The sequence below is a fragment of the Carya illinoinensis genome, chromosome 7 (genome assembly GCF_018687715.1).
Source record: "Carya illinoinensis cultivar Pawnee chromosome 7, C.illinoinensisPawnee_v1, whole genome shotgun sequence".
Taxonomy (NCBI): Eukaryota; Viridiplantae; Streptophyta; class Magnoliopsida; order Fagales; family Juglandaceae; genus Carya; species Carya illinoinensis.
The window spans coordinates 3,398,982-3,425,923 of NC_056758.1; the positions used below are offsets into that span (position 1 = coordinate 3,398,982).

At 36.3% G+C, this 26,942-nt stretch overlaps 2 protein-coding genes across 3 annotated transcripts; both read left to right on the top strand.

The window, feature by feature from the left end:
* The first annotated feature begins 9,976 nt into the window (after window positions 1–9,976).
* On the top strand, window positions 9,977–16,542 carry LOC122316511 (pre-mRNA-splicing factor 38). Its single transcript, XM_043133092.1, has 6 exons — window positions 9,977–10,362; window positions 12,058–12,179; window positions 12,266–12,356; window positions 12,516–12,642; window positions 12,954–13,024; window positions 15,871–16,542. Exons 1-6 carry the CDS (start codon window positions 10,073–10,075, stop codon window positions 16,376–16,378), a joined length of 1,209 nt encoding a protein of 402 aa, XP_042989026.1. The 5' UTR covers window positions 9,977–10,072; the 3' UTR covers window positions 16,379–16,542.
* Window positions 16,543–17,478: 936 nt separating this feature from the next.
* Window positions 17,479–25,242, top strand: LOC122316673 (eukaryotic translation initiation factor 3 subunit A-like). 2 transcript variants are annotated; one of them, XM_043133383.1, is made up of 14 exons: window positions 17,479–17,618; window positions 18,348–18,419; window positions 18,866–19,347; window positions 20,408–20,623; window positions 20,763–21,131; window positions 21,217–21,246; window positions 21,488–21,715; window positions 21,821–21,982; window positions 22,677–22,898; window positions 22,995–23,201; window positions 23,277–23,483; window positions 23,817–23,897; window positions 24,095–24,296; window positions 24,544–25,242. In XM_043133383.1, exons 2-14 carry the CDS (start codon window positions 18,374–18,376, stop codon window positions 25,026–25,028), a joined length of 2,937 nt encoding a protein of 978 aa, XP_042989317.1. In that variant the 5' UTR covers window positions 17,479–17,618; window positions 18,348–18,373; the 3' UTR covers window positions 25,029–25,242. The 2 variants fall into 2 exon arrangements, with proteins under 2 accessions (XP_042989317.1, XP_042989318.1); XM_043133384.1 differs by lacking the exon at window positions 17,479–17,618 and adding an exon at window positions 17,916–17,934.
* Window positions 25,243–26,942: the final 1,700 nt, after the last annotated feature.

Here is a 26,942-nt window from a genome sequence, read left to right on the forward strand (position 1 = left end):
TTGTATTTGTAACGTTATGTATAAATAAATTACTAAATTAGCAATAGATGTTACTTACTATAACTATAATACTAATACTATAGTCTATAACTATAATACTAATAATATAGTACTAACTATATTACTTACTACTTAATACATAATTAAAAAAATAAAAATAACTTCACTAGACGTTTAGTATTACATATTACAAAAGAAGACAAATTGTCTTAAGCATAGCAAAATCCAAGTTAAAACAAAACATAAGTAAATTAAAAGAAATTGTTTTAAACATCGTAACAATGCAACAAAAGAGAAAAAAAGAAAAAACATAACATTAGATAAATGACAAGTTAGTGAATTTTGATTATGAAAAATACTAAAATTAAATTACAATAAAAATAAAAAAAAACATTTCCTGATCATGTTACAAAGCTCTCTATATTATCTATAGCCTCCTAGATATCAATGGTTCTTCACGGATGCCTTAGCTAGTTTTGAGCACAAATAATTGTCTCAACAGTTTTCGGAGTCAACGAACTCTGAAAATGATTAAGCAGATGATCTCTTGTACTAAATGCTGATTCGGATGCAACTATGGAAACATGCATGGCCAACAAGCCTCGTGCAATTCTCGCAATTATAGGATATTTAGGATCATTGATTTTCCACCAAATCAATGAGTCAAACAATGGGTTGAGTGTCTCACAACTATTTGATAAATATCGATCTATTTCTGTTTTGGCAATAGGAGATCTCATGGCAGAATATGTTCTATACTACTTTTAGAACCATTTGATCTCACATTTGCTATCACCATCATTCATAATTCAAGATGTCGGGGGGCTCATGTTATCGGGTACTCGTGGTGGAACTGATTGTAGCATTATATTCTGCATACAAATCTGCTAATACATGTCTTACACTCGACACCAACTCCTCAACACGAAATTCATCATGAAATTTATTCAAGTGGAAATTAAGAAGTCTTAACTTATTTCGTGGATTAAGCACAACTGCAATCAACATGAATAAGTTCATCTTATCTAATGACCCCCAATACTTATCATATTTTGTTCTCATATTTATGTCTATGCTCCTTAAATAACTATTAGTACTCTCGCTCAGCATAATTAACTCATTTGGGAGACCACAAATCTCTAGAAAACTAGTGTTGGTTGTCACATATAAAGACTCAGAAATTCTATTAGTGGTATCACAAAATATTTTTAAAAACTTAACAAATACTCACACTGTCTCTCACTCCCTATCTTTAGGAAGTCTAATGTGTCCATCATTAAAATAAGAGAAGAAATTATAATCTTCACTCTCCATCCGCCTAAAAGCCTTCTCAAACTTCTCAGCCGTCTTTAATATCATATAGGTTGAGTTACATCATATTTGTATATCAAGACACAACATTTTTTTACAATCAATTTTTTTTTTTCTGCACATCTCTTAAACTTATCTAATCTTGCAAGGACGAGCACACATATCTAATAGCATTTCTAACCATTGTGATCGTGTCATTACACTTCTTCAAACCCCCGTTCACTATAAGATTCAAGGTATGAGTACGACATCTCATGTGCATATACTTAACCCCTAACACATTTCCTGTCGAAAACTGTTTCAGATATGAAATTGTAGTATCATTTGAACTTGTAATGTCAACAGTTACAATAAATATTATATCAATGCCCCAATCAAGTAAGCATGACTCAACATATCTCCCAATAGTATCGCCTCAATAATTAGAGATTAAACAAAAATTAATGAATTTTTTTATTAAATTTACAATCTTTATCAATGAATGTACAGTTAGACACATATAATTCAAATTCAGTATCGATGTCCATATATCAGTTGTCAACGAAATCCTCACGTCACCATCTTTAAATACCCTTTTCAATTTCCCATTTTCTAATTTATACAATTTTTTACAACTATGACATGACATGACACTTTAAACCAAGGATCAAGAGACCAACCCACTTTCGTAAATCCATGTTCTTCAGCAACTCTAAATAGCATCTCATTGATAATTACCATCTCTATGATCGCCTATCTCACAATCTTTTCACTATATTTGTAGGTTACAAGACTATTTAATGTACTACCATCACTCGTTCTAACCTCCACATCAAGTGTTGCCTCACCTATTAATGTTTGTTGGTATCTATCCAAAGGTCCATATTTATGAGAATTCTTAGGACATGAAGGAAAATGGTTTTGTATTATTGAAGTTCTGTTCCTTTTTGAGTGGCAAGCATATGTTTTGCCACAATAATTATATTTAGCCTTTGAATCATCTATAGGATAATCTTCCACCTTCATAAAATAGTCACATACAATCAATGAATCATTCCCTTTTTATTTCTTAGGTAATGGACATGTAGGACTGTTCATCTGGGTTCCGGACCGAGAATCCAGGTATACCTAGCCCGGAACCTGAGTTTCAAATTCGGGCCGAAATTCGACCTGGATATACCCGGTTTTGGATCTGGGCCGAAATCTGGGTGAATCTGGGTTTCAAAAATCTGGAAATCCGGGTACCGGGTTGTACTTGGATTTTTTTTATTAAAAAAAAAAACTGTTTTTGAGGCTTTTTAAAAAAAAAAAATGTTGCAATGCATAATTCTCCTATATTTCTTTTTCAAATTAAGAAAATGTATTGAATCATATTTTTTTTATGTAAATCATATTTATAAAAGCTTATATTATGTGAAAAGCTTTTCTAAATCATTAAAAAGCATAATACTAACATTTTCCAAAATAATAAAAATATATTAAAATGAAAAAATAAAATGCATGCAAACCAACTACATATTACATTATTTTTGTTATTTACACATGGCATTACAAAATACAAAATTACATGATATGAATTACAAAATCATTAGCATGGTCTTCTATCAATGATTTAATTACGAAGTAGCTACTTCAAGTGATTTGATTGAAAGAGAGCCTGCAAAAAATAAAAGTTTTGAATACTTAAAAAAGCTCAACAAAATTATCAGAGTTTCACTAAGGTAAAAGTAAATGGCAAACTTACTCTTGAACAGAAAGAACAGTTCTAATGTTCTAATGCACCAGCCCAGTTTCAAAGTAAAATGTTCTAATGACTTCCCTTTCTCTCAATACTCCTTTCTAAGGGAATATCAATTCTGCTTTTATATGAAATGAAAAGCATTCTTTTCCAGACTTACTACTCCTTAATTTAGTTTTTTGTTCTATCATTTCTAATGCAGATAATAGAATTTGTTTTACATAATTGCATGCATACTTTAGGAATTTACATCACTACCTGCATCTATATCGAGAAATATCAAAATAGGGCAAACTGACTTTTTCACAGATATAAAAAATGTTTTATAAGAATTTGTTTTGATAAGTAATAAGAGATTTTATTCCCAAGATTTTATAAGAATTCACAGATATAAAAATAAAATCCAAAGCTATAAATTGGTCGTAATTGTATAAAATTTGCAATCTTTTTTCCATTATCGATCATCTGAACACGAGCACATTTTCTGATAGCAGAGTTTGGCTGCTTAGCCTCAATGCCACTGCATCAACCAATATTAAATATTTACCTCCCACGGTGAGTTGATGCCACCTACAGAAAATATTTCATGAAACAAGAGAAAGGCAGTAAAAATAATCTCACATATTTTCTAGGACAATGTCTCTTGCATGAGATGATCCAGCAAATGGTTTTTTCCACTCATTTCCCAGGTGGGACTTCTTATATGACTTGTCAGCCCACCTCTACCTTCTAAGATGGGATTTGAGCTTACAACCAGCTCCCATTCCACGAGTCTTCCTGCATAACACAGACATTTTTATTTTGAGAAGCAAAAAAAAATCTTATTAATACAAATGAAATCGGTGTGATGCCTATGTACATGGAGTATACAAAAGAAAACACCTAAATATATTCACAATACATGCATTTTCTTTAAATCATAAATTTATTGATCGCCAAAAAAATGCACCAAATTAACAATCGTAAACCCAAGGTACAGATGAATAGATAATGGTTTACCAGTAAGATCAAGAGACATATAAGATTAGCACTTAAAGTAGAAGTGAAGTGATCCTAAATAGAGGTTGGCAGTTTCGATAGTCTTTTTTTTATTAGGTAAAATAAAGTTTTACTAAAACATAACGAAAGGCGTTGCCCACACAGGAAGTATACTCAAGAAAACACCTAGTTACAGTCTAGGAACTAGAAAATGATACAAGAAAGTCATTAACGCTATTTCCATTGAATACAATAGCAGAAAACCAAAGATATAAAAGTGTGAAAGAAAAGATTTATAAGCTCATCCAAATAAAATCATGCCTCTGATATTGCAATGCTTGGACCACAACACTAGGGTGGGATGAGAATGCCTAATATGCCTTCTGTTCAAATTTTAGTTGAAAGGTTGTTTGGTTCTTAAATGCCTAATATGCCTTCTGTTCAAATTTTCGTATTTAGCAATAAACAAAAGCTAACTAGCACAGGAAGTCATAAATGCAATAGAGAATCAAGTTTACTCTGATTCCTAATGGATTTAGTACAACTAACAGAAACCCTAGCTCTCTTCACATGGGTTTGTTGTGAAATTTCGTGATCTACATTTCTCATTGTTTCTAGAGTTTTACTTGGTAGCCATGTGTCTCCAGTTTCTACAATTTGTTTCTTAGGCTCTTTTATGTACATAGCAACAAACCCAGTCTTTAGATCTAAACCCATTACCCACAGGCGCTCTAGCATTTTGCAGCTAACAGAATACTCTTCAAACATTCAAACAAATCTACATAAAAATATTCAAACATTTAAACAAATCTACATAAAAATACTCAAACATTCAAACATTCTCATAAAAAAAAAAAAAACCCCAAAATCAACAAAAAGAGAACACAACAGAGGGAAGAAAGAAAGCATACCCAAACAAAAACCTTGGATCCGAAAGCACTTCCACCGTTCGGCAAGCTGTGCGATCAAAAGGAGATGATCGGTGAGCCGCGCGATCAAATTTGGGTTCTAGACAAGACAAAAGAGCCTAGCGCTTGAGAGAGAGAGAGAGAGAGAGAGAGAGAGAGAGAGAGAGAGAGAGAGGAAACTGGGGGAGGGAGGCTAAGTGGGTCGCATGGCAGAGCATAGACTGAGAGAGAGGGGGGGAAATCTGAAATGGGGGGGGGGGGGCGTGACTAGAATAGTTAGGGTTTTGTTTATTTAGTTTATAACACCCGGGTATCGGGTTTTAAACTCGGATCTGGATTTAAAATCTGGTACCCATACCCGATTAATCTGGTTTTTCGAATCCAGATGCTGGCCCAGATTTGACCCAGGCCGAAAACTGGAACCGAAATCCGATAACAACCGGATTTTGGGCCGGGCTGGATAAAATCTGACCTAGTTGAACAGCCCTATGGACACGTACTACTAGTAGGGACATTAGGGGTTTTTTTTATGTTTGGGTCTTCCTCAAATTATCTTCCAAGTTAGTTGGTTCATTTGAATAACATCAATTAGAGTCGATGAAGAATCCATCTAATTTATAAAATAAAATATAAATGTTACATGTACATTATATATAGTGCATAACACAAATTATAATTGCAAATTAGAATATCATAATTTAACAATAATTTATATTTTTTTCATGCAAAACATATTAAGAACTATAAGTAAGAAGTAAAACCACTCACATGTACTTTATTGTACACATAGATTTAGTATTTACACTATGTAGAGTAATTGATCAAAATAGATTAGTAATCACTACTCAGTCTTAGCAATCAGGAAATGAAAATAATCATGGATTTGTAGAGGTATGTAGGTAGTCCGTAGTTAATCCCAATTATTTTAGGTCAAAATCACAAATCCCAAATCATTCACAAATAAGTGAACTTAAATCACAAATCACAATTTGAATAAAAAACAAAAATCACAAATCTTAATTATAAGCATGATATTGGTGAACGTAAATCACAAATCACAAATAATTGAAATCAAAACTACTTCAAACGATGGACAACTAATAATTTAGTGATTCACAAATCACAAAAAATTCAACACACAAAGTAGTGAATCACAACCACACAAAATCACAATTCACAACCACACATAAATAATCTAGATTAATTCAACTAGATGGACAATTACCTTCGTTGAGAAAGGTGAGAGGCATGGACTGTCGGCGATTGGGAGATGGGAGGGGGAGAGAGGTGTGGGCCATCGGGGGTTGGTCGGCGGCTGGGAGAGAGAGAGAGAGAGAGAGAGAGAGAGAGAGAGAGAGAGAGAGAGAGAGAGAGAGAGAGAGAGAGAGAGAGAGAGAGAGAGTCTAAGAGATGGATTTCAGTAGAAGAAGAAATGGGGAGGATGATGCGATTGTTAACCCTAACTTAGAAACGACATCGTTTGCTTAAGACCAAACAACGTCGTTTCCTTTATTATTATTTTTTTCATATGATTTAAAACAAAACGACGCCATTTCATTTGAAAGGGCATCACTTTGTATAAGAAATATATAAAATATATATAGTTCGGCGATTTGAACCTAGTTCCTGATTGAACCTTTTATCTATTTTCCATCGCCGGCCCACCGGTTCTCTATCGGTTTCGGCCGGTTCTTGACTCTGGTAGCCGGTCTCCTGTTCACCCCTAGTTGATATAAAAAAAAGAAAAGAAATTTAAATTGTGAGAATGTAACATATCTGATAGAGATGTAGTGGTGATAGTGAAATATCCCACTTTGAGGGTAAGAAAATAGAAATTGAAAGAAAAGTTCTATTATGTTCTGGATAAGGACAACAGAATAGTATTACTCAGTACAGATACCTGACAATGCCTAACGGTAATGCCTCTCCCAAACATGGGCTTGGGTTGCACGACAACTCATAAAATAAAAGCAGCAAATTGACTAGTCTAATAACATGGGCTGAGCCCATTACAGATACCTGTTTACTAAGAAACTAAAGTAAGATAATAAGTTCATTTTTCCCAACGTGGGCCCATGAGCCCATTAGTCTACAGTTAAAAACCTCTATTCTCAATGTACTTCAATGCCTTAGTTTGGACACTTTCCTTAGTCCTTTGTCAATTCTGTCTTCTATGGTTGCATTGTCTAGGGTTGTCACAAAGCCTCCCCATTAAAGGTTAGAGCACATTGCCCACGAGGTGCAGATAGGCTTGTTTGATCTGTAGGCTCCTCTATGTCTTGTCCCTAACATCGAACGAGAATCTCTACCATTGGTTTGTTCTGGTTCTCGGTTAATCTCCACTCTAAAACTTTCTCTAACTCTGGCTTTAGTACCTCCCAAAACTTCTCAAATTTATTACATTTGTTAAGGCACCCTTCTCTAATGAGTTGAATTGCTGCTAGCCCTTTTAATTCCACTTGTCTTCCTTGATAATAAAACTTTATGGTCAACTCTTCAAAAAAGTTTCACAAAACAGCTCCTAATTCCCTGAGCCATTGTATACTCAGGACCATGTTGCAAATAGCCAACACTAACACATGTACATTTAGGAGAAACACTATGTTTTGTATTATAACCATCACCCCTTCATTCTTCCTTTCATTGGGTAGCAGCTCCTTGTTAGCCACCTTCATCTTTTCTCCACAATTCACAAGTAAATTATTTATTTTAACTATGACTGGGTTTAGGAAGTTATGTATGGAGCTTGTGTTAATCAGGATTATAATCCATATGGACTCTATGGTTCCCTTCACCCTTATAGTTCTCAAGGTATGGGAGTTAGTCAAAGCATGTAATAAAATTTATGGCCCCTCCTTGACAGTATTCAATTCCATTAACCCCATTTCTACTTCCTTCTCTGTGGTCACAAATTCTTGCTCATTTTTAGTCATCTTCTTAGTTAACACTTCTTTATAAGGAATAGCTTAGGGTTTTGGCATTTCTGTCTAAGACTCCATTTTGTAGCACAATAATAACATAATCCATTCTCCCTCATTTCCTTAATCTAGTTTTGATTTATTCTTTGGATAGGTATGGTTGGTTTTGATTGGCTGGAACTTTTCAGTATTCTAAGTTCTAGAGGGTAGGGTAATCTTGGAAACACACAAGGGCTCGTCCCTCTACATGGAAGGAAGCCAATCTAATCTTTTGTTGTGGTTGTGTATTGTAAAAAGTAAAGAAATTGTGTACCTTATAGAGCTATCTAGTCGGGTCCTCACCTTGGAACACCGGAAAATCTAGTTTGGAAAATTTGGTATGGTGTTCTTCCTAGGGGTTGCTTCCCTCCTCATGATGTTGTACTCCAAAAAATGAGTCTCCTCAAGTCTTGCCATTGTTTTTCTTTGCATCTTTAGGGTTAAGGCAACTAGCTGCCGCATCACAACATCATTTTGCTCTTTAAAGGCAAGCATTTATGTCTCAAGGTTTTGGTATTGGATGTCAATGGTTCTTTTTAGAGTAGTCAAGCGGTCTTGGAGATGATTCAGGGGTGTACCTTATTTTCAGTGCACTGAGACCAGTGTCTCTTTGATACCAAATATAACAGATCTGATGGAAATGTAATGGTGATAGTGAAATATCCCACTTGGAGGTTGAGAAAACCTCCAAAACTTGTAGAGGGAAATTGAAAAAAAAGCTCTATTACATTTTAGTAGTATTACTCAGTACAAATAGTTGACAATGCCTAACTTGTGGATGCATTTTGACATATATGCTGACACAGTGAATAAGGGGTTTCTACACCCTCCAATGAAATTTTGACATACATAGATTCCAATAGAGGAATAATGGAATCACACACAAGGCAAACAAATCCCATTTTCTCTTTCTCTCCTCTCTCTTTCCTCCATCGCTCTCTCTTTCTCTCCCCTCTCTCCCTCTATGCTTGGTCGTTCTCTCCTCTCTACTGATAGCCCATGTCTGAGATCTATTTTTTTTTTTCACAATTAAAACAAAACCCCGCAAAACAAGCAAAAACCCACATCAAGAGAACTACAAAAGTTCAACTTTTTAGTGAGAATTTGACAACCTCATTCCCAATTTCCCAAAGCCTTCAAAATTAGTGTGCTAAAAACTGATTGAAATCTCATTTGAATTAAAGCTTTAACAGAACTAACAATTCAGATACGTACTCAAGATATTTTCAAGTGAACAACCATAAACATCCGAAAAAAAATCCTTATTTTCTACTAAACCTTAACCTAGGGAGAGTAAAATAGAGCCACAATATAGAAACGCTTTATTTAGAGAAAATGGAAATGACTTAAATTGTAAAAATGAATGAAAAGCCATGAGACTTTATATCCAACTTGTCATACAACCAAATTTGCTGCTACTATTCAATGCATAGGTATATATAGATATAAATTTCAATTTATGCATTCCAACAACATTTTCAAGTTCAAATACTTTTAATAAATATTTAGAGAGTTTCAAGGCTATGATGGAGTGCAGGGAGAGAGGAAGGGAGGGAGGGAGAGAGAGAGAGAGAGATCACGACTAAGCAGAGAGAAGGGGGGAGAAAGAGAGAGGGGAGGAGAGAGAGCGACACGAGGACTTGCTTGTCTGGTGTGTGATTTCATAATTTTGTTCTAAAATACAATGGTATTGAAATTTTATCGAAGTGGGTAAAAGTTCTTTTTCCATAGTATCTAGTCTCTCCAGACAATTTTTATTTGGCCTCACTGGATTACATAAATAAGATAAAATAAAAGTTAAAAATTGAGTAAAATATTATTAAAATATAATTTTTAATATTAATTTTATTTTAAAATTTAAAAATTTAAAAAATTAAATTATTTATTATATTTTATATAAGAGTTTAAAAAAATTATAATAATTAAATGATATGAAATGAGAAGAGTTAAAATGATTAACATTAGGCCAAAAGAACCATTCATAATCATTCTTCTCGTTTTTTTTTTCATAAAATAAAATAAAAATCGGGGTTTTCTTTCTTTAGCGAAACGCACCGTTTTAAACCATCGCGTTTGTGAAGCCCTTGGTCATCCTTAAAACTCGCCGTCTTCTTCACTTGTAGTCTCTCTCTCTCAGGGTTAGGGTTAGTGCGAGGATTTGGGTCTGATAATTCTTTCTCTTTTGGGTTGGAGAGATCGAAATGGCGAATCGTACAGACCCAGCGGCGAAGAGCATAAGGGGGACAAACCCACAGAACCTCGTGGAGAAGATTCTGCGGTCAAAGATCTACCAGAACACGTACTGGAAGGAGCAGTGCTTCGGTCTCACCGCGGAGACCTTGGTCGACAAGGCCATGGAGCTCGACCACCTCGGCGGGACCTTCGGCGGGAACCGTAAACCCACGCCCTTCATGTGCCTTGTCATGAAGATGCTCCAGATCCAGCCCGAGAAGGAGATCGTCATTGAGTTTATCAAGAACGATGATTACAAGTAACTCTCTCTCTCTCTCTCTCTCTCTCTCTCTCTAGTAGATATCTATTTTTATATTCTATGTGTTTTATGGAGTTTCTGGGGAAGAAGAGGGGATTGAGAATCTTTGGAGACTCATAAGTTTTGCTTTTGGAAAAACTTGACGAGGAACATATGAATTGAGCTAAAATTAAGACTTTAACGAAACATTTCTATTGTGTTGACGGAGGATGAAGATTAAGATGAAATTCAGTTGTATCCTACTTGGATTGTGTTTGGTTGTTCACAGAGTAGAGGACAGGACGGAAAGGGAAAATCTGTAGGCTTGCGGGAATTTTCATTGACTTCATCAACAGCGAAAATTTCCAATTTGCTCGTTTTATTTTTAATTTTGCTGTCGTTGCTGAGGGAGAAAGAGGGTTCTTACGGTTGCCTGAGATTTTATCCAATTCCATGGTTCAGAGCAGGGTGCCAAAGAAAAGAAAAGAAAATATTGTTATTGCTTATGGTTGCTAGAATTAGAGAAATGCTGACAGAAGGTGAAGTCAATTAGAGCACTTTGTTTTATCTAGGGGTGTAACCAGTTCGGTTTAATCCTTTTTTAGAGAAAAAAAACTGAATCGGTATATACTGGTTTTGAAAATTTAAAAACCGATACTGGACTGACTCACTACTGAAACTGGAAGTTCCGGTTTCAGTCCGGTTTTACGGATTATAGTAATAATATGTTGTTTACATATATTAAACTATTAGCCTATTTATTTTATAGTATAAATGCATTATATATATATCAAAAGTAAGTTTATATTAATTTTTATGTTATGAGATTGAAATTTATATGTTTCAAATGTTATATTAAAAATTATAAGATTAATTTTACATTATATAACATGTGCTATTTTATTTTATAAGAACAATAGATTTGAATAATAAGATTAGAATTCCATGTTATATTAATTAGAAATTTAGCATACAATATATATAATATAATACAAAAAATTATATATAATATAAAAAATTATAAATATATATACCGGTCTGGTTCGGTTTAAACCAGTTTTCAAAATATGAAAACCGGTACCTCACCAGATTGCTTACAAACCAGACTGAACCGGTGGGTTCGAACAAGTCTAGTCCAGTTCAACCGGTTTTCTGGTTTTTTTTTTTTAACACCCCTAGTTTTACCAGGCCGAAGTTTGATGTGGAGTTTGTAAGAGCGTTTGGATACTGAAATAGAGAGAAAAAAGTACAACAATTTTTTTATTAGAACATTTACTAGCTTTTTAATGTATTATGGGTAGGATAGTTACTAGCTTGTAATTTGATTTTTTTGGTCTTAAAATTGTGTTTTTATGTTTGGTTGAATATAATGTTTTCAAAAGAACCCCTAGGGGTTGGCTCAAGTGGTTAGAGCCTTGGTCTTGGTGGTATATTTTGTCCAGGTCTAAGGTTCGAATAATCAAACAATTCTAAGTGGCCATTAGACTGGGAGAATGTCCCTTTGAATTACTAGAGGTGCACTTGTGGGCTACTCCTTGTCAAGGGTTTGTGCACCCTCGGGATTAGTTGGCATTTTATTCTCAAACACCCAGTGCCAATAGAAAAAATGTTTCCAAAACGTCTCTTTGCGGTTCTCATGGGTTTCACAACTCTTTAATTCTGCATTGGCTTTGTGCTATTTTCACGTTAACATGAATTTCAATTTTTTGGGTGCAGATACGTGCGAATACTTGGTGCTTTTTATCTGCGTCTCACAGGAACTGATGTTGATGTCTACCGGTACCTAGAGCCTTTATACAACGATTATAGGAAGCTGAGGCAAAAACTTCCTGATGGACGTGAGATCCTTAACACATTTAATCGATCTCTCATTCTTATGTATACACTCGCTACCTTTTGGTTTTCTAACCTCTGATTGTATCAGAATTCTCCTTGACACATGTGGATGAAGTAATTGATGAACTTCTGACAAGGGATTATTCATGTGATATTGCTTTGCCACGTATCAAGAAAAGGTAATTTGTTTTGTTTTGTTTTCTTTCTCAACAAGACATTTTTATTTTTAACTGGTATCACCTGAGAGTGTTGGGTTTCCATATATTTGTGTGTGATTGGACTCTATTGTAAGCTTCCTGTTCTGATTTTCTTTCTTTTGTTTATATGAATTTCTACAGATGGACTCTTGAGTCACTTGCTTCACTAGAACCTAGACAGAGTGTCTTGGAAGATGATTTTGAGGAGGAGGAAGAGAAAGAGGAGAACGACCAACTTGATGGTTTTGAAGATGGGGCTCACGAAAAGGTTACACATTTACCTCACTATCTAACCTCTATATTTGATAGAAAGATTTGCAGGGAAGGAAAGGGTATGGAAGGAGAGAGTCAGAGACAAGTGTCATCTCTTGTTCAAGAATGAAATTGGGAGGGAAGGAATTTACAGTATTCTTTCTTCATCCTGACGGAAGTCCTATAATTTTCTCTCCCCAATGATACACCATATCATTTCCTCTCCTCTCCTTTCTAAACTCTCCAACATACTGGAAAATAAATGTTGCTTGCTGTTTCTTTGGAGTCTTTTTGTTTTTCTCAAATTTGTTTTATGAATTTTATCAGGACTATTATCGTGGGCGAAGTCCTGCTAGAGAAAGAGATAGGGATAGAAGACGTGACCGTGACAGATACAGGTAGGATTCTTTGTAAATTTCTGGTTTTGGGTTTTCTCTTTTTGTGTGACTCGTAAATGAATATTTAAATGTTGTAATTGGCCCTCGTTTAGTCTTTTCAGTAAGTAATAGAAATTTTGTTATAAGCACATAAGATTGAAGTACATTGAGATGGGTACCAGAAAGTTACCTAGCTAGAAATAGATAAATAAAAAGATTTACCTATAAAAAAAAAAAAAAAAGAACGATAAATAAAAAGATGCAAGAAAATCATGGAAGCTGTCTAAAGGAGAAGAGGGTTGATAAAGAAAGTCTTGATCTCCTCCATCTTCTCTTCATGGGCCTTGATATTTCTATCATTCATTTCCCTCCAAATACACCAAATAAGGCATGTAAGAACCATTTTCTACACTACTGAAATTTGTGGGCTACGACCTAATCCTCTCCATCAGTGAGAAAGATCAGCTATTATTCTAGGCACGACCGAAGTCAAACCAACTTGGCTAAAGAAATTGTTCCGCTGAGCACTAGCCACCTTTTTTTTTTCCCGATAGGTAAACAATTAAAATATTATTAATAAGAATGGGTATAGCCCAAGTATATACAACAGATAACACCTATCTATCTAGGAGGAAGAAAGAGAAATTAGAAACTCATGAAAGTCCATGCTATTAAAATATACAGCTTTGGCCCAAAGAAAAAGAATTCTAACAAATAATAATCTGATCTCCTTCATAGAACGCTCTTTGTCTTCAAATGTCCTGTCATTTTGTTCCTTCCAAATGCACCATAGAAGACATATAGGAGGAACTAGCCACCTTTTAATGTAGTAGAAGGTGATCATACACTCCCACTTCTCTTGCACATGCAACACCACTCCATCATAACAAGGTATATTTTATTTAGGGGATTTGGGGCTAGTCTGAATGCTAAGAATATCTCAGAATGTCTGTGAATAATAATGAAATAGTTTGTGAATAGCAATAAAATAGTTTGTGAATAGTATTGAAAAAGTTTGTGAATAGTAGTGAAATAGTTAGAGAATATCTGAAAATACTTGAGAACAGTTGTGTTCCCAAATGGACCTTTAATCTGTTATGATAGACACTTATGTCTTCCTAACAGAATGTTTAGCTTTCTCCCCTAACGCAGGACCCTTATTGATTGTATTTCCATTCCTTATAAGTTTATATCTTGGCTCCATGCTTGCTTAGGACTGTACAGAGCAGGCAAGGCTGAGTTTGTGGTTTTCACATTATTTAATTGCTTGGCTGCTTTCAAATGATATGACTTGAAGGGGTTTTTAAGTCAACATCAAGTCTCATTTTACACATGAAAGAGTTCTAGTAGCTTGGTTGGTTGGTTTCAACTTGGTCCCACCTGAGGTGGGTTTTCTGTTAACTTGGGCTTAACTATATGCATAAAGTCTTCCTACCCAGTATGTGAAAGTGATCTGCTTATCACATCTGGCACATTTTTGGTATTCTTCCTGTCGGCCCTTATTTAAGTTATTCAATTCTGCTACTGTTTTGAGAATCATGAGCTTTACCTTACCGGAAGCTGTTGCCCTCTTGTTTGCGCATATGCAATTACCTGTGGTGTTCAGGTTCATGTTACTGCCGTGGCATTTAAAGCCATTTGGTAGCTTAACTTTGCTTCCTACAGTGAATTTATATGATCCTGCCAGGTTTCTCTGTACTGACAGTGTGCAGCGAGAAGTATGATGGATCTTACATTACAATTAGATGCAATTATTATTCATGGTCTTTCTTGTCCCATGTCACTTAGAATTGGAATAAAATGACCCATGCTGTTATGAATGTTGCTTTACATCTCTGATTATCACTTTTGTCAATGAGTGCAATCTTCTCCACAGTTTCAATTTATTTCCTCGCCTTAGACTTAGATATAGAGTAAAAACAATGGAGTATTTGTACTCTAAAGCCATTGAAGATGAGATGGATAGTCTTTCCCTATTTTTTGGTGGGTAAGCTATGAGTTTTCTCTTCTGCTGTTTTTTCTACAAAAAGACATGACTGAGCTTGTGAACAATAGGATGGAATATGGTCAATGTGAAAGCTGATATTTATGGGTGTAATGGAAGCTGTTTGTGCAAAAACATATGTAAACTGAGGCATGGACATGCGCGCACACGTCTGAAAACTATGGAATATTTGTGCTCTAAAGCGGTTGCAATCTTCTGTACTGTTTCAATTTATTTTCTCGCCCTAAACTTAGATAAAGAGTAAAGACAATGGAGTATTTGTGCTCTAAAGCCATTGAAGATGAGATGGATTCTCTTAGTCTTTCCCTAATTTTGGAGGGTAAGCTATGAGTTTTCTCTTCTGCTGTTTTTTCTACAAAAAAACATGACTGAGCTTGTGAACAATAGGATGGAATATGGCCAATGTGAAAGCTGATATTTATGGGTGTAATGGGAAGCTGTTTGTGCAAAACCATATGTAAACTGACGCATGGACATGCGCGTGCACGTCTGAAAGTTGGTTACCATAAAGACTTTGCTCTTATCAAAAGTGATGCGGTTAAAGCCACAAGTGGTTTTGAAGCAGCTTCCTGTTGTGCTACATCTCTTGAATATGCCAGATTTCATTTTTCTGTTAATGTGCCGAAAAAAGAATGATGGATAACTCTTTACCTATCAAAAAAAGAATGATGGATCAACTCTTGTGTAGTTGTATATTTGTTTCATGTGCCATCGGTTTTCTTCCATTAGCATCTAAGAAAATCTCATTGCAGTTCTTTTTATTTGGAACTGATTAATCAAACTATATTTTTGAACCTTTTGTTTGTTTTAGAGTTTCTAATTTTTTGATTTTACAGTTGTATTGTTTTTTCCAATTTTGCAGGGATCGAGACTATGACAGAGACTATGATAGGGAACGTGGGCGAGGGCGAGAAAGAGAGAGAGACAGGGATAGAGAGAGGGAGAGGGATAGGGATAGGGATAGGGACAGGGACAGGGACAGGGACAGGGACAGGGACAGGGACAGGGATCGTTATCGCCTGAGAGATGAGAAGGACTATGGTCGTGACAGAGAGCGAGAAAGGGAGTGGGAAGGTAGAGAGAGGGAGAGGCGAGACAGGGACCGTGGCAGGAGGAGGAGTCACTCAAGAAGCCGAAGTAGAAGTAGGGATCGCAAGGATCATGAGGGTGGGGAACACCGGAAGAGACATGCACGCAGCAGTGCCAGTCCGAAAAGGCGAGATGGACCTGATGACAGCATCACCCGGGAAGAGCCAAAGAAGAAGAAGGAAAGAAAGGAGAAGAAGGATGATGGGACAGACCACCCAGACCCTGAGATAGCTGCAGCTAACAAGCTTCGGGCATCCCTTGGGTTGAAACCGTTGAAGTAGGTGCTAGGATCTTTTGTTAAATGGTGGTTTCCGTTAACATCGATGGATATATGAAGTTTGTTTGCCATTACTTGTAGTAGCAGCTGGGATTGCCAGTATTGGATCATGTATAACAGATCAAACATATGATTGTCAATATTATATGAGTTTTCTCTTTGTGAGTAGCACAAGTTTTGCAGTGATGCGGATGACAAGATAACGTGGCGGCTTTGAGTGAAATCAAACAGAACGGACAGTCTCTAGTGCTAGATTAAGCTTAGAGAAGTTACTAATGTATATATGCAAGACTTTCCCGAGACAAGGAACCTTTGTCATCATCGGTTAAAGGCACAACCCTAGGTTCATTCTCTCGTGTAGTTCGTCAAATGTGATTTTTTTTTCACCCCATATCAGAACTTTTTAAGATTTCTGGAATCTGTATGATTAATTTGTGGCAAGCGGTCGGGCTCAAAGAAATTTTGGAAGAGAATCTTTCCGATGTTTTATTATTACTATTATTATTATTTATTTCTTTTAGAATTCCAGACCGGTTTAAGGTACACCGCTTAATACGAGACAAGTCAAGCGGTGTGCCTTAAACCGGTTAAGATTCTAACTGCAAATAGTCTTTTTGGAAAGAGTTTTTTTACTTATTATCTTTTCATTACTTATTAAGTGGAAAAAAATTAAAAGATAAAAGATCAAAACTGGTATACGATGTAGAGATGATGTATAATTATTTTTTTGAAAATATATTTTGAGGAAGAGGCATTTGTAAACTGTCTTGGAAGTTGGAATTTGGAAACTGAATTAATAATCTAATCTTATATTTTTTTTTTTCCGAAAAATCAAAACCGTCTTTAGAGCTTTAATGGAAATGAATTTGAGTAATAATATATATTTTTATTTACAATATTCATTTTGTTAGTATTTTTTTAACTTAAATTTTGAGTTTTAAACTTCATGATTTTTAGCATCTAGATAAATAAATCTTTTATAAATTTTTTAAAAATACATTTAACATTTTTCAATAAATTTTTGTTTTTTATTTAAAAAAGTAACCTTTTGCGATCCAAACATGTCCGGCCTCGTTTAGGAATATTCGTTCTAGGCCCGGAATTAAGCAGTCCAAACCGCTAAGGAGGATGGACCTATTAAGAAACAAAACCAAACAAAACAAAAGGCTAAAACCCTAAATGCACGTCTTGTCTCTCTGTTTCACATAGCGAATTTGGCGGCCCCTGAAACCACCATCTCTCAGGTAATTCTATCTCTCTCTCCCAATGTATCTAGTACTATGCAGAGAATGAGGAAATACATTACAAAGAATTTTTCTTCGAAACGTATTATTCATGAAATTTCAATATGTACGTCGGTTAGGAAGCTCGATAAAGTATTTTATTATCTTAGGCTCGTATAGAGTGGTCTTTGACATGGTCGACGTGCATTTGATGTTGAAGGAAAAGAAATCCTGATATATTTGGGTTTAAGCGTCTCTGACTTCGTTGTGTGAATATATTTGTTAGTTTTTTTTACTGGAATATCGATGGCGACTTGGAATCGGGCTATTCTGTAACGTGAGTGGTGTCATTTGATATAGGTTTATTTATTTATTATTTTTTTAAATAAGTAATAAGTAATCAGGCTATGCTTTGGGTCGAAATTTGTTATTTTTAAAAATAGGAAACACCCATTTTGCAACAAAACCACACACACACGAATATATATATACGAATGTATATACGTGGGTAAATATGCATGTATGTATTGGTAGTGGATTATTGTGCAACTCTGGGTGCAATGTAGAGGATCTGGACCCGAGATTTAAGTATGCTTGTATATTCAGTTTTTGCTGTGATATGATGCTTTGCACATGACAATAATCTTTGGTCTGCTGGTAGATAAAGAAATTTAGAATTTTATTTACTTTTATCCCCTTTTGTTGGGCTGGAAAACTGCATTTATGTAATAATTGTGTCACTTGTTTCAGGCTATTGGTGATTTCATAGTGTCAGTATGTCAGCTTTTGCCAAACCAGAGAATGCTTTAAAGCGAGCTGAAGGTGAGTGGAAGTTTATACCCTCTTTGGCTAAGTGTTAATATAATTTTTTCTACATCTAAAAATGGATTCTATCTTGATGTGCACATGTTGTATATCTCTACCTAAAACTTCGATTGAGTAAAACGTTTCTCCTTTTTTTCTTTAATTACTTCAGTTCTTTGTTTCTCTTTTATTTTCAGTGTTGTGGGTGTGGATGTTGCTTACTTTGATGTTGCTAGTTAACAAATATAGACATACTTATGTGAGTTCTGTCTTGTCCTGTGGGAGATAGGTTTTAATGGTCTCTACTTTCATGATTTCCTTGTATCTGTTTCTAGTTCCTAACCAGGTGTAATCTCTTGTATACTTCCTATTTACTTGGGCTATGCCTATTTTAATATCAATATAAAATGTCTTGTTACTTATGAAAAGATATTTTAGTTGACTTTTTTAATGCGTGGATGCAGAGCTGATAAATGTTGGTCAGAAGCAAGATGCCTTGCAAGCTCTTCACGATATTATAACATCTAGGAGACATCGAGCATGGCAAAAGACACTTGAAAGGATTATGTTCAAGTATGTAGAGCTTTGTGTTGACATGCGGAGGGGTAGGTTTGCAAAGGATGGTCTGATTCAATACCGCATTGTCTGTCAGCAAGTGAACGTTACTTCTTTGGAGGAGGTGATTAAGCACTTTATGCATCTGTCCACTGAGAAAGCTGAGCTAGCTTGTAATCAGGCACAAGCACTGGAAGAAGCTCTTGATGTTGATGACCTGGAAGCGGATAAAAGGCCGGAAGATCTAATGCTAAGTTATGTAAGTGGAGAGAAGGGGAAGGATAGGTCTGATCGTGAACTTGTTACCCCTTGGTTCAAGTTCTTGTGGGAGACTTATAGAACGGTGCTCGAAATCTTACGTAACAATTCAAAGTTAGAGGCACTTTATGCGGTAGGTCCTCTCTCAAACTCTTTTATTTTTCATGTGATTGTTTTTCATTCCTAGACATATTATGTGAATTTTGTCATGGTAATGTCATCGCTTAATTACGTAAATTGGTTATCAGAATTTTACTAATAGCATTTTCCTTTTGGGGTAGACGATTTGAGTTGCTTGTAGTTCTTCTATAGGTTCAATCTTATCTAAATGAATCAGCGAACAAGAATGTGTCTAGATGAATTAGAAAACTTGATCTTGCATGAATTGGCCAAAATGAGAGTAATATGTTTTGATCAATGGGTACTTGATAAGGTTTTTTGCAGTCATTAAAATGCTCTGTATGATGAGCTGGGTGCAGTATTTGGCCCACATTGTCGGTGGTGATAAAAGCATGCTACATGTGCTTAAAGCACGATGCCCCATATATGAGGGAGAAGCATTTTTGGAGGGGTTTTCTCTAAGATGTGTGATTCAGTTAGTAATATCTGTTGATTGTTACACGTCTACCATACTACATGTTTGTCAATTTTTATTTATTTATTTGGTATACAAATGCACCATGTGGAGCTTGATCCCATTTTTTCACTTTCACCCTATTTTTCATAGAAAGGGATTGATGGGGGCGGGGTGCCATCTGGAAAACCGAGAAGACTTTTTGGGTTTGTACCTTTATTTGTAAGGGGGAAGTATTCGGGTTGTAACTTCTAAAAAAAAAAGTATTCGGGTTGTAACTTGCAGACAATATGCTGTTGCTTTTATCTGCCTATCAATTTATGTACTCTTTGAAAAAAAAAATGTGCCTCTGAATTTATGTTATTTTAATTTTTTATACCAGGTCTTCCCTCATATTATCAATGGATGGTGGCGTGCCCATCATCACTTAAACTACCATGAGTTTTCTTTTGTGTTTATGCCATCTTTATGACCATGAAGGATCATAATTATAATCGTGGTTGTGAATGCTTTTCTACATTTGTGACGGTGTGGTTTGTGAAATGATTATTATGTGCTAAATAATAATCACCTTGCCAAAGAAAAGATGTTATTGTAGTGTTTTCAATGTCATGTGTAGATGACAGCACACAGGGCCTTCCAGTTCTGCAAGCAATACAAACGAACTACGGAGTTTCGTAGGTTGTGTGAAATTATCCGGAATCATCTTAGTAATCTTAACAAATATAGAGACCAAAGGGATCGACCTGACCTCTCTGCACCTGAGAGCTTGCAGCTGTATCTTGATACAAGATTTGAACAGCTGAAGATTGCTACTGAACTTGAACTCTGGCAGGTATCGGTGATTATTATGATTGCATTTATCTATTTGATTAGAGTGTAAATAATAATTTTCACCCAAATTTTGGCATCCGTATTTTTGTACTGGGCGCATGATTTCTATTTCTTGTCATTACTTTTCCTATTTCCTGCAGGAAGCTTTCCGTTCTGTTGAAGACATTCATGGATTAATGTGCATGGTTAAGAAAACCCCCAAGCCATCCTTGATGGTGGTTTATTATGCCAAGCTAACTGAGATCTTCCGCACCTCAGACAGCCACCTTTATCATGCTTATGCATGGTTCAAGCTTTTCACCCTTCAGAAAAGCTTTAATAAGAATTTAAGCCAGAAGGATTTGCAATTCATAGCATCATCTGTTGTACTGGCTGCACTTTCAGTGCCCCCCTACAAGCATAAGCGTAGTGCATCACATTTGCAACTTGAAAATGAGAAAGAGCGCAACTTGAGAATGGCTAATCTTATAAGATTCAATCTTGACCATAAACTCGACAATGGAGAAGTGGTAATGTGATTTGTTCCATTGGATTTGCTTTCATGTTGTATCTACAATCAATATAATCGCATACTGATAATATGTACTTCTGCAGCTTTCACGGTCGAACCTTCTCTCGGAATTGGTAAGCTTGTAATGGTCACTTTATTGATACTCAGTTGCTGTGGGTTGGGGAGGGGGGGGGGGGGGGGGGGGGGGGGGGGGGAGGTTTGGGGGTCATGGTTAGAATGGTTGATAATATGTATTTCCTTTCATGGTTAGAATGTTAAGTATTCATACACATTTACTTATATGTATTTATACACAATTGAATATTTGTTAAAGCTGGTTTGCTCTCAACTCTTCTGATTTTTTGTCATTTTCAGCTTTTGAAAGGTGTATTGAGCTGTGCAACACAGGAAGTAAAAGATCTTTACCACCTCCTAGAGCATGATTTTCTTCCTATGGATCTTGCATCAAAGATACAGCCCTTCTTGACCAAAATTTCTAACCTTGGGGGTAAGCTTTCTTCAGCTCCCTCTCTTCCTGAAGTCCAACTGTCAAAATACGTTCCTGCCCTGGAAAAGCTTGCTACCCTCAGGTTGCTTCAGCAGGTGCACTTGTGTTGATTTTTATCGCACCTGTGAACTTCATTGTACCACCCTTTTGTTCAAAGAGAATTTGTTTTTCATATCTTACTTTATATTATGTTTTTTCAGGTGTCTCAGGTGTATCAGACACTGAAAATTGAGAGTTTATCTCAGATGATCCCCTTTTTTGAATTTCCTGTGATTGAGAGGATTTCTGCAGATGCTGTTAAATATAATTTCATAGCTATGAAAGTTGACCATATGAAGGGTGTTGTATTGTTTGGTAATTCGGTAAGTGAAATTCACACTTTCTCAGCTTATTTCTTTTCCTGACAAAGGGAGGCTACAATTAGTTGCTGATTAGCTATTTATCCTTAGAAATAATCTTCTGCTAAACTCAAATTTCAGCTGCTCTGGGTATTAGATTGTGATTCTGATGATGCATCTTTTAATATATTTAATTAGTGTGTTCATTGTGGATAAAATATGCCATCAATATTTCTCATGGTTCTTGAGGTTCTGCCATTCGATCAGTTTTTATGTTTTGCATGTTTTTAATGCATCTTGAGTTATCTAAAAAAATGTATGTAATAGGAAATGTTTCTTAGATGTTCTCAATCTCCCTTATAAAAATAAAATAAAAAAAGATTAGTTTTCAAACTCCCTTGTCCCTGATTTACAAAATTACTCTTTTTTTCACCTTTCACCTTATGTATGGAGAGTGGAGACCTACCTCTCTCTCGCCCTCTCTCAATGTTTTTATTTTCTGGCTTTCTGAGTCTGAGCTCTTGATCCCAATGGACCTTGCACCAATTCTTGCCTTTTTGTTTTGTTTTTTTTTTGGCTGAAATGAATGCGTACCAGATGTTTGGGAAATATTCCATCCATTCTTGCTGCCAATGGGATTGTAAAAATTGTTATGATTTTTATATTTCTTATTTTTGGAGTAAGAATTCGATTGATCTCTTTGGGCTTACTCTTACAGGGCCTTGACTCTGAAGGCTTCCAGGATCACTTGGTTATCCTTGCTGAATCCTTAAATAAAGCAAGAGCCAAGATTCATCCACCTGCAAAGAAAGCAACAAAACTAGGAGAAATGTTGCCCGGTTTGGCGGATCTTGTGGAGAAGGAGCACAAGAGACTTCTTGCTCGAAAATCAATCATTGAGAACAGGAAGGAAGCACAAGAACTCCTGCTTTTGGAAATGGTATGTCAAGCTTGCTTACTGAGGAGGTGGCTTTATTTATTTATTTTTATTTACTTTAGTCTGAATGGAATGCAATTTTCTTTCTGTGCTTCCAAGGAACGTAATGCAGAGATGAGAAGGAAAAAACAACAGCAGATTGCTGAAGAGGAAGAGAAACGGAGGCTTGCATCTGAGATTGAGAAGAGGAAGAATCAAATGATCCTTGATGAAATACACGACAAGGAGATTGCACAAGCAAAAGCTCTACTTGAGGATGTTGGAAAGCACCGCAAGAAGAAGTTAAGGAAGTCAGTTTTAGATGGAGTAAGTGAAAAATTGGTCTCATTTAATCTTTATGTGCGTGTATGGGCCAAGTTTAACAATTTTCTGTTCAAACAGGAAAATGTGACGAAACAAACTATAATGGAGATGGCCCTGAGTGAGCAGCTGAGGGAGAGACAGGAAATGGAGAAGAAACTACAAAAACTAGCTAAGACAATGGATTATTTAGAAAGAGCAAAAAGAGAAGAGGCGGCTCCCTTGATTGAAGCTGCATTTGAACATCTTTTAGTTGAAGAGAAGGTGCTTCATGAACGTGAGCAGCAGGTATGTTTATATGTTATCTGTTTTCTATCTGCACACACACACTTGTACTTTTAGGTGATGTTGCTTTTATATCAAGTTTTATCATGCTTCATTTGAGTTTAAATCTACCTTCACTTCCTAGTCCTTTTGCTCTCCCTTCTCTTACATTTGTACACATGCATACATGTGCCTGTGCGCTCACATACATGCGCACGCACAGATGCTTGTAGATGTTATAGCTTTTATATCAAGCTTTATCATCCTTTATTTGAGTTTAAATCTCCCTCCACTTCCCAGTCCTTTTTTCTCTCTTTTTCTACATTTGTGCATTTAGTTCTCTTTGATGCATCGCAGCTAGAAGTTGAGCTAAGCAGACAGCGGCATGATGGGGACCTCAGGGAGAAGAATAGATTGTCACGGATGTTGGACAATAAGGTCAGCTGGTTTTTGACTAATCTTTCAACTCTTATTACCAGTGGAAAATTGCTCTTTATTTGTTTGTGTGCATGTACGTACCTGGGCTTCTGTGATGGCATGCCATCTGTCCACTTATGACTTGTGTACAATGATATTTTACAGCGTTAGTGACTTTCATGCTCTTACAAATTTGCTGTGTATTCTTTCTTGCACAGATAATATTCCAGGAAAGAGTGACAAGCCTTAGGCAAGTGGAGTATGACAGACGTCGAGTGGAGAGAGAAGACCAAATTCAGCAAATGCGTCATACTCGGAAACGGGAGAGGGAAGCTATGAGAAAGACAATGTTTTTTGTGCAGAATGAAGAGGAGAAACAGAGGAAGATGGAGGAGGAGGAGGAAGCTCGCAAGCGGGAAGGTATATTTCTTTTTAGGAATGATGATATGATCATGTTAGTCGATCTTTCTGAGAGGCGGTTTAATTCTGCCTTTACTAAAGCTTACGAGTGCAATTTTGTGTCTTAAGAATTTCTGAAGTTGCATATCATTCACGGATGCTTTCCCTTATTTTATTCCAGAAATCTTTCACTAATTATCTTAAAAAACCCTGAAATTTGTTATTTTGTGTTGAAATGGATTGTTAATTGGCATCATGAACAATGCAGAGGCTGAGAGGCAAAGGAAGATAGACGAGGAACGCAGGGCAAAATTGGATGAGATTGCTGAGAAGCAGAGGCAAAGAGAGCGAGAATTAGAAGAAAAAGAACGGAAGAGGAGAGAATCTCTCTTGGGGAGATCGAGTAATGGGCTTTCTGAGCCAACTGTTGGTTCCCACCCATTGGAACCTGGAGCTGTGGCTCCTGCTACTGCCACAACTACTGCATCTGCTGCTGCCGCAACCACTGCTTCGGCTGCTGCTGCCACTGCTGGAAAATACGTGCCTAAGTTCCGGCGAGAGAGAACTGAAGACTCTGGGCAGGCTCCACCTTCTGAACCAGATCGATGGGGTAGCAGCAGGCAGGATGATCCCACATCCCAACCCAGTGATAGGTGGCGGACGGAAGATCGCCGGCCCTCCTTTGGTGGTGGTGGCTCGAGGTCTACTTGGTCCTCATCCAGAATACCTCCACGTGGTGGATCAGGACGCTGATTGGAGATGATCTTGGTTGAATTGCATGAACAAAAATCCAGTTTTGATTCTTGAAAGTTTGGCAAACCTACGAAAATGATCTTAATCCGTTTCTGAGCACCTTAGAAGTCTGTAGTTATCTCTCTTTTTTGTCCTTAAATGGCAAATTCAAGACGCATGTTGTAATCTTAAAGCTTCATATCATCTGTTATTATTGTTATTATTTTCTACTTTCTCCACCGTGTTGGATTCATATTGTTTTCATTATCTTTTTGCTCCATTGCAAGATTGACTGCTTTTAATCCAAATGATTTATAAAAGTTTAGGATGAGCAACTCTCGTTTAAGCCTATAAAAGAAAATGAGATTTTTATTTTATTTTATTTTTTCTAAGCAAGCATATTATAGATAATATAACGGTTAGAGGATAGATAGTTAGTGGGTTGGGAGGTCCTAACATTCACCTCAAAATAGCAAATACAATGCAGCAAAAAGATTAAAAAAAAAAAAGGAGAAAGAGAAAAAAATAGAGGGATCTGGGTTGACAGTTGACTTGACCCCATTCATGTCCTGTAAGGGAATGTCGCTTGAAGTGGTAATGAAACAAACCAAAAATGGTCTGATTAAATTGCGATTGAATGTTGTAGCGAAGGGACCTGTGCTGCATATTGATGATTTGGACTAGTTGTGAGAGTCTTATACTACCTCTTTCCAACGATGCTTAGTTAGGATAAGTAAAAACATAAGATAGTAGCAAGCTAGAGAAGTACTGAACCGCCGGAAGAAGACCACCTGTGATAGTGGTGGTGCATGGGAGACATGAGCTACACTAGACGAGAAAGAAAATGTTGAATCTAAGAGATCTAAGGTCGCTGACCCTAGAGAAGCCGTGCATGGTGGCAGGAGACACCCCTCAGTGTGAAGGCGCATGAATCTCATGCATTGGCTGGGCTGCGTGTGGGTCATGTGCCACTTCGATTGACTTTCGGCTACTGCTGCTTGGAAGATTAGCAACAGGGGAGGTCTTTGGTGGGGGCACGTGGCAGTCTTTGAGTTTTGGAAAGTAGAAGATCGGCACTCTTCCTTGCTATAGACTAGAAAAGAAAGAAAAGAAAAGAAAAAAAAAAAAAAAACTAAAATGGACAGCTACTTGACAAACCATAGACGAGGAGGAGGGAGGAAGGAGCAGGAGCTCCAACCCTCCTCTGAAGTTAAGCGATTGGATGCTTGGGTTTTGGTGGGAGAGAGGGAAGGCTCTGGAGAGGAAAAAAGACCGTTGAGAAAGAGAGAGAGAGAGAGAGGCAACAGTCTAACTTAATAAAGAAAACGAGATTTACTGGAAAAGGCTATTTTTTTTTTTAATTTTTATAGTGGGTTTTATTTTTTTAAAGATTTGCGAGGGGCTTGCGCTCAAAGCTTGTATTTAGTATTATTCGTTTTATGGAGACGTGTTATTCATGGTAATGATGATATTCATCGGAATATTGTGGAACATGTTATGAACAGTTTATACTTACATTAATTGTTAAGAGTTTTGCTATATACAAGCACAGTCACGCACTAATCTGTATACCAACACTGATTTATTCATACTTAAAATTTAAATTAACACTGTTGTCAATAAAATCTACTTTTTGACCAATCACATCACATTAGTACACAATTGTGCTTGCAACTATACTTTTCCAATTGTTAATTATATGGTAAGATGATTGCATTGCATTCTATACTTTAGAAGTAACTAACAATTTCTCTGTACGAGAAGAGGAATTTCTCAGCGCTTTGATGATGAAAGTTTTCCTCGCTTTATTAATCCTACTTTGTTTTGTGGAAGAATATTGAATTTGTATTGGTTTTGCAGTCATCCGATATATTTCTGCACTGATTTACTACTTTGTCCAACCATTTCTCATGCTGTCTCATTCTGCGCTATATC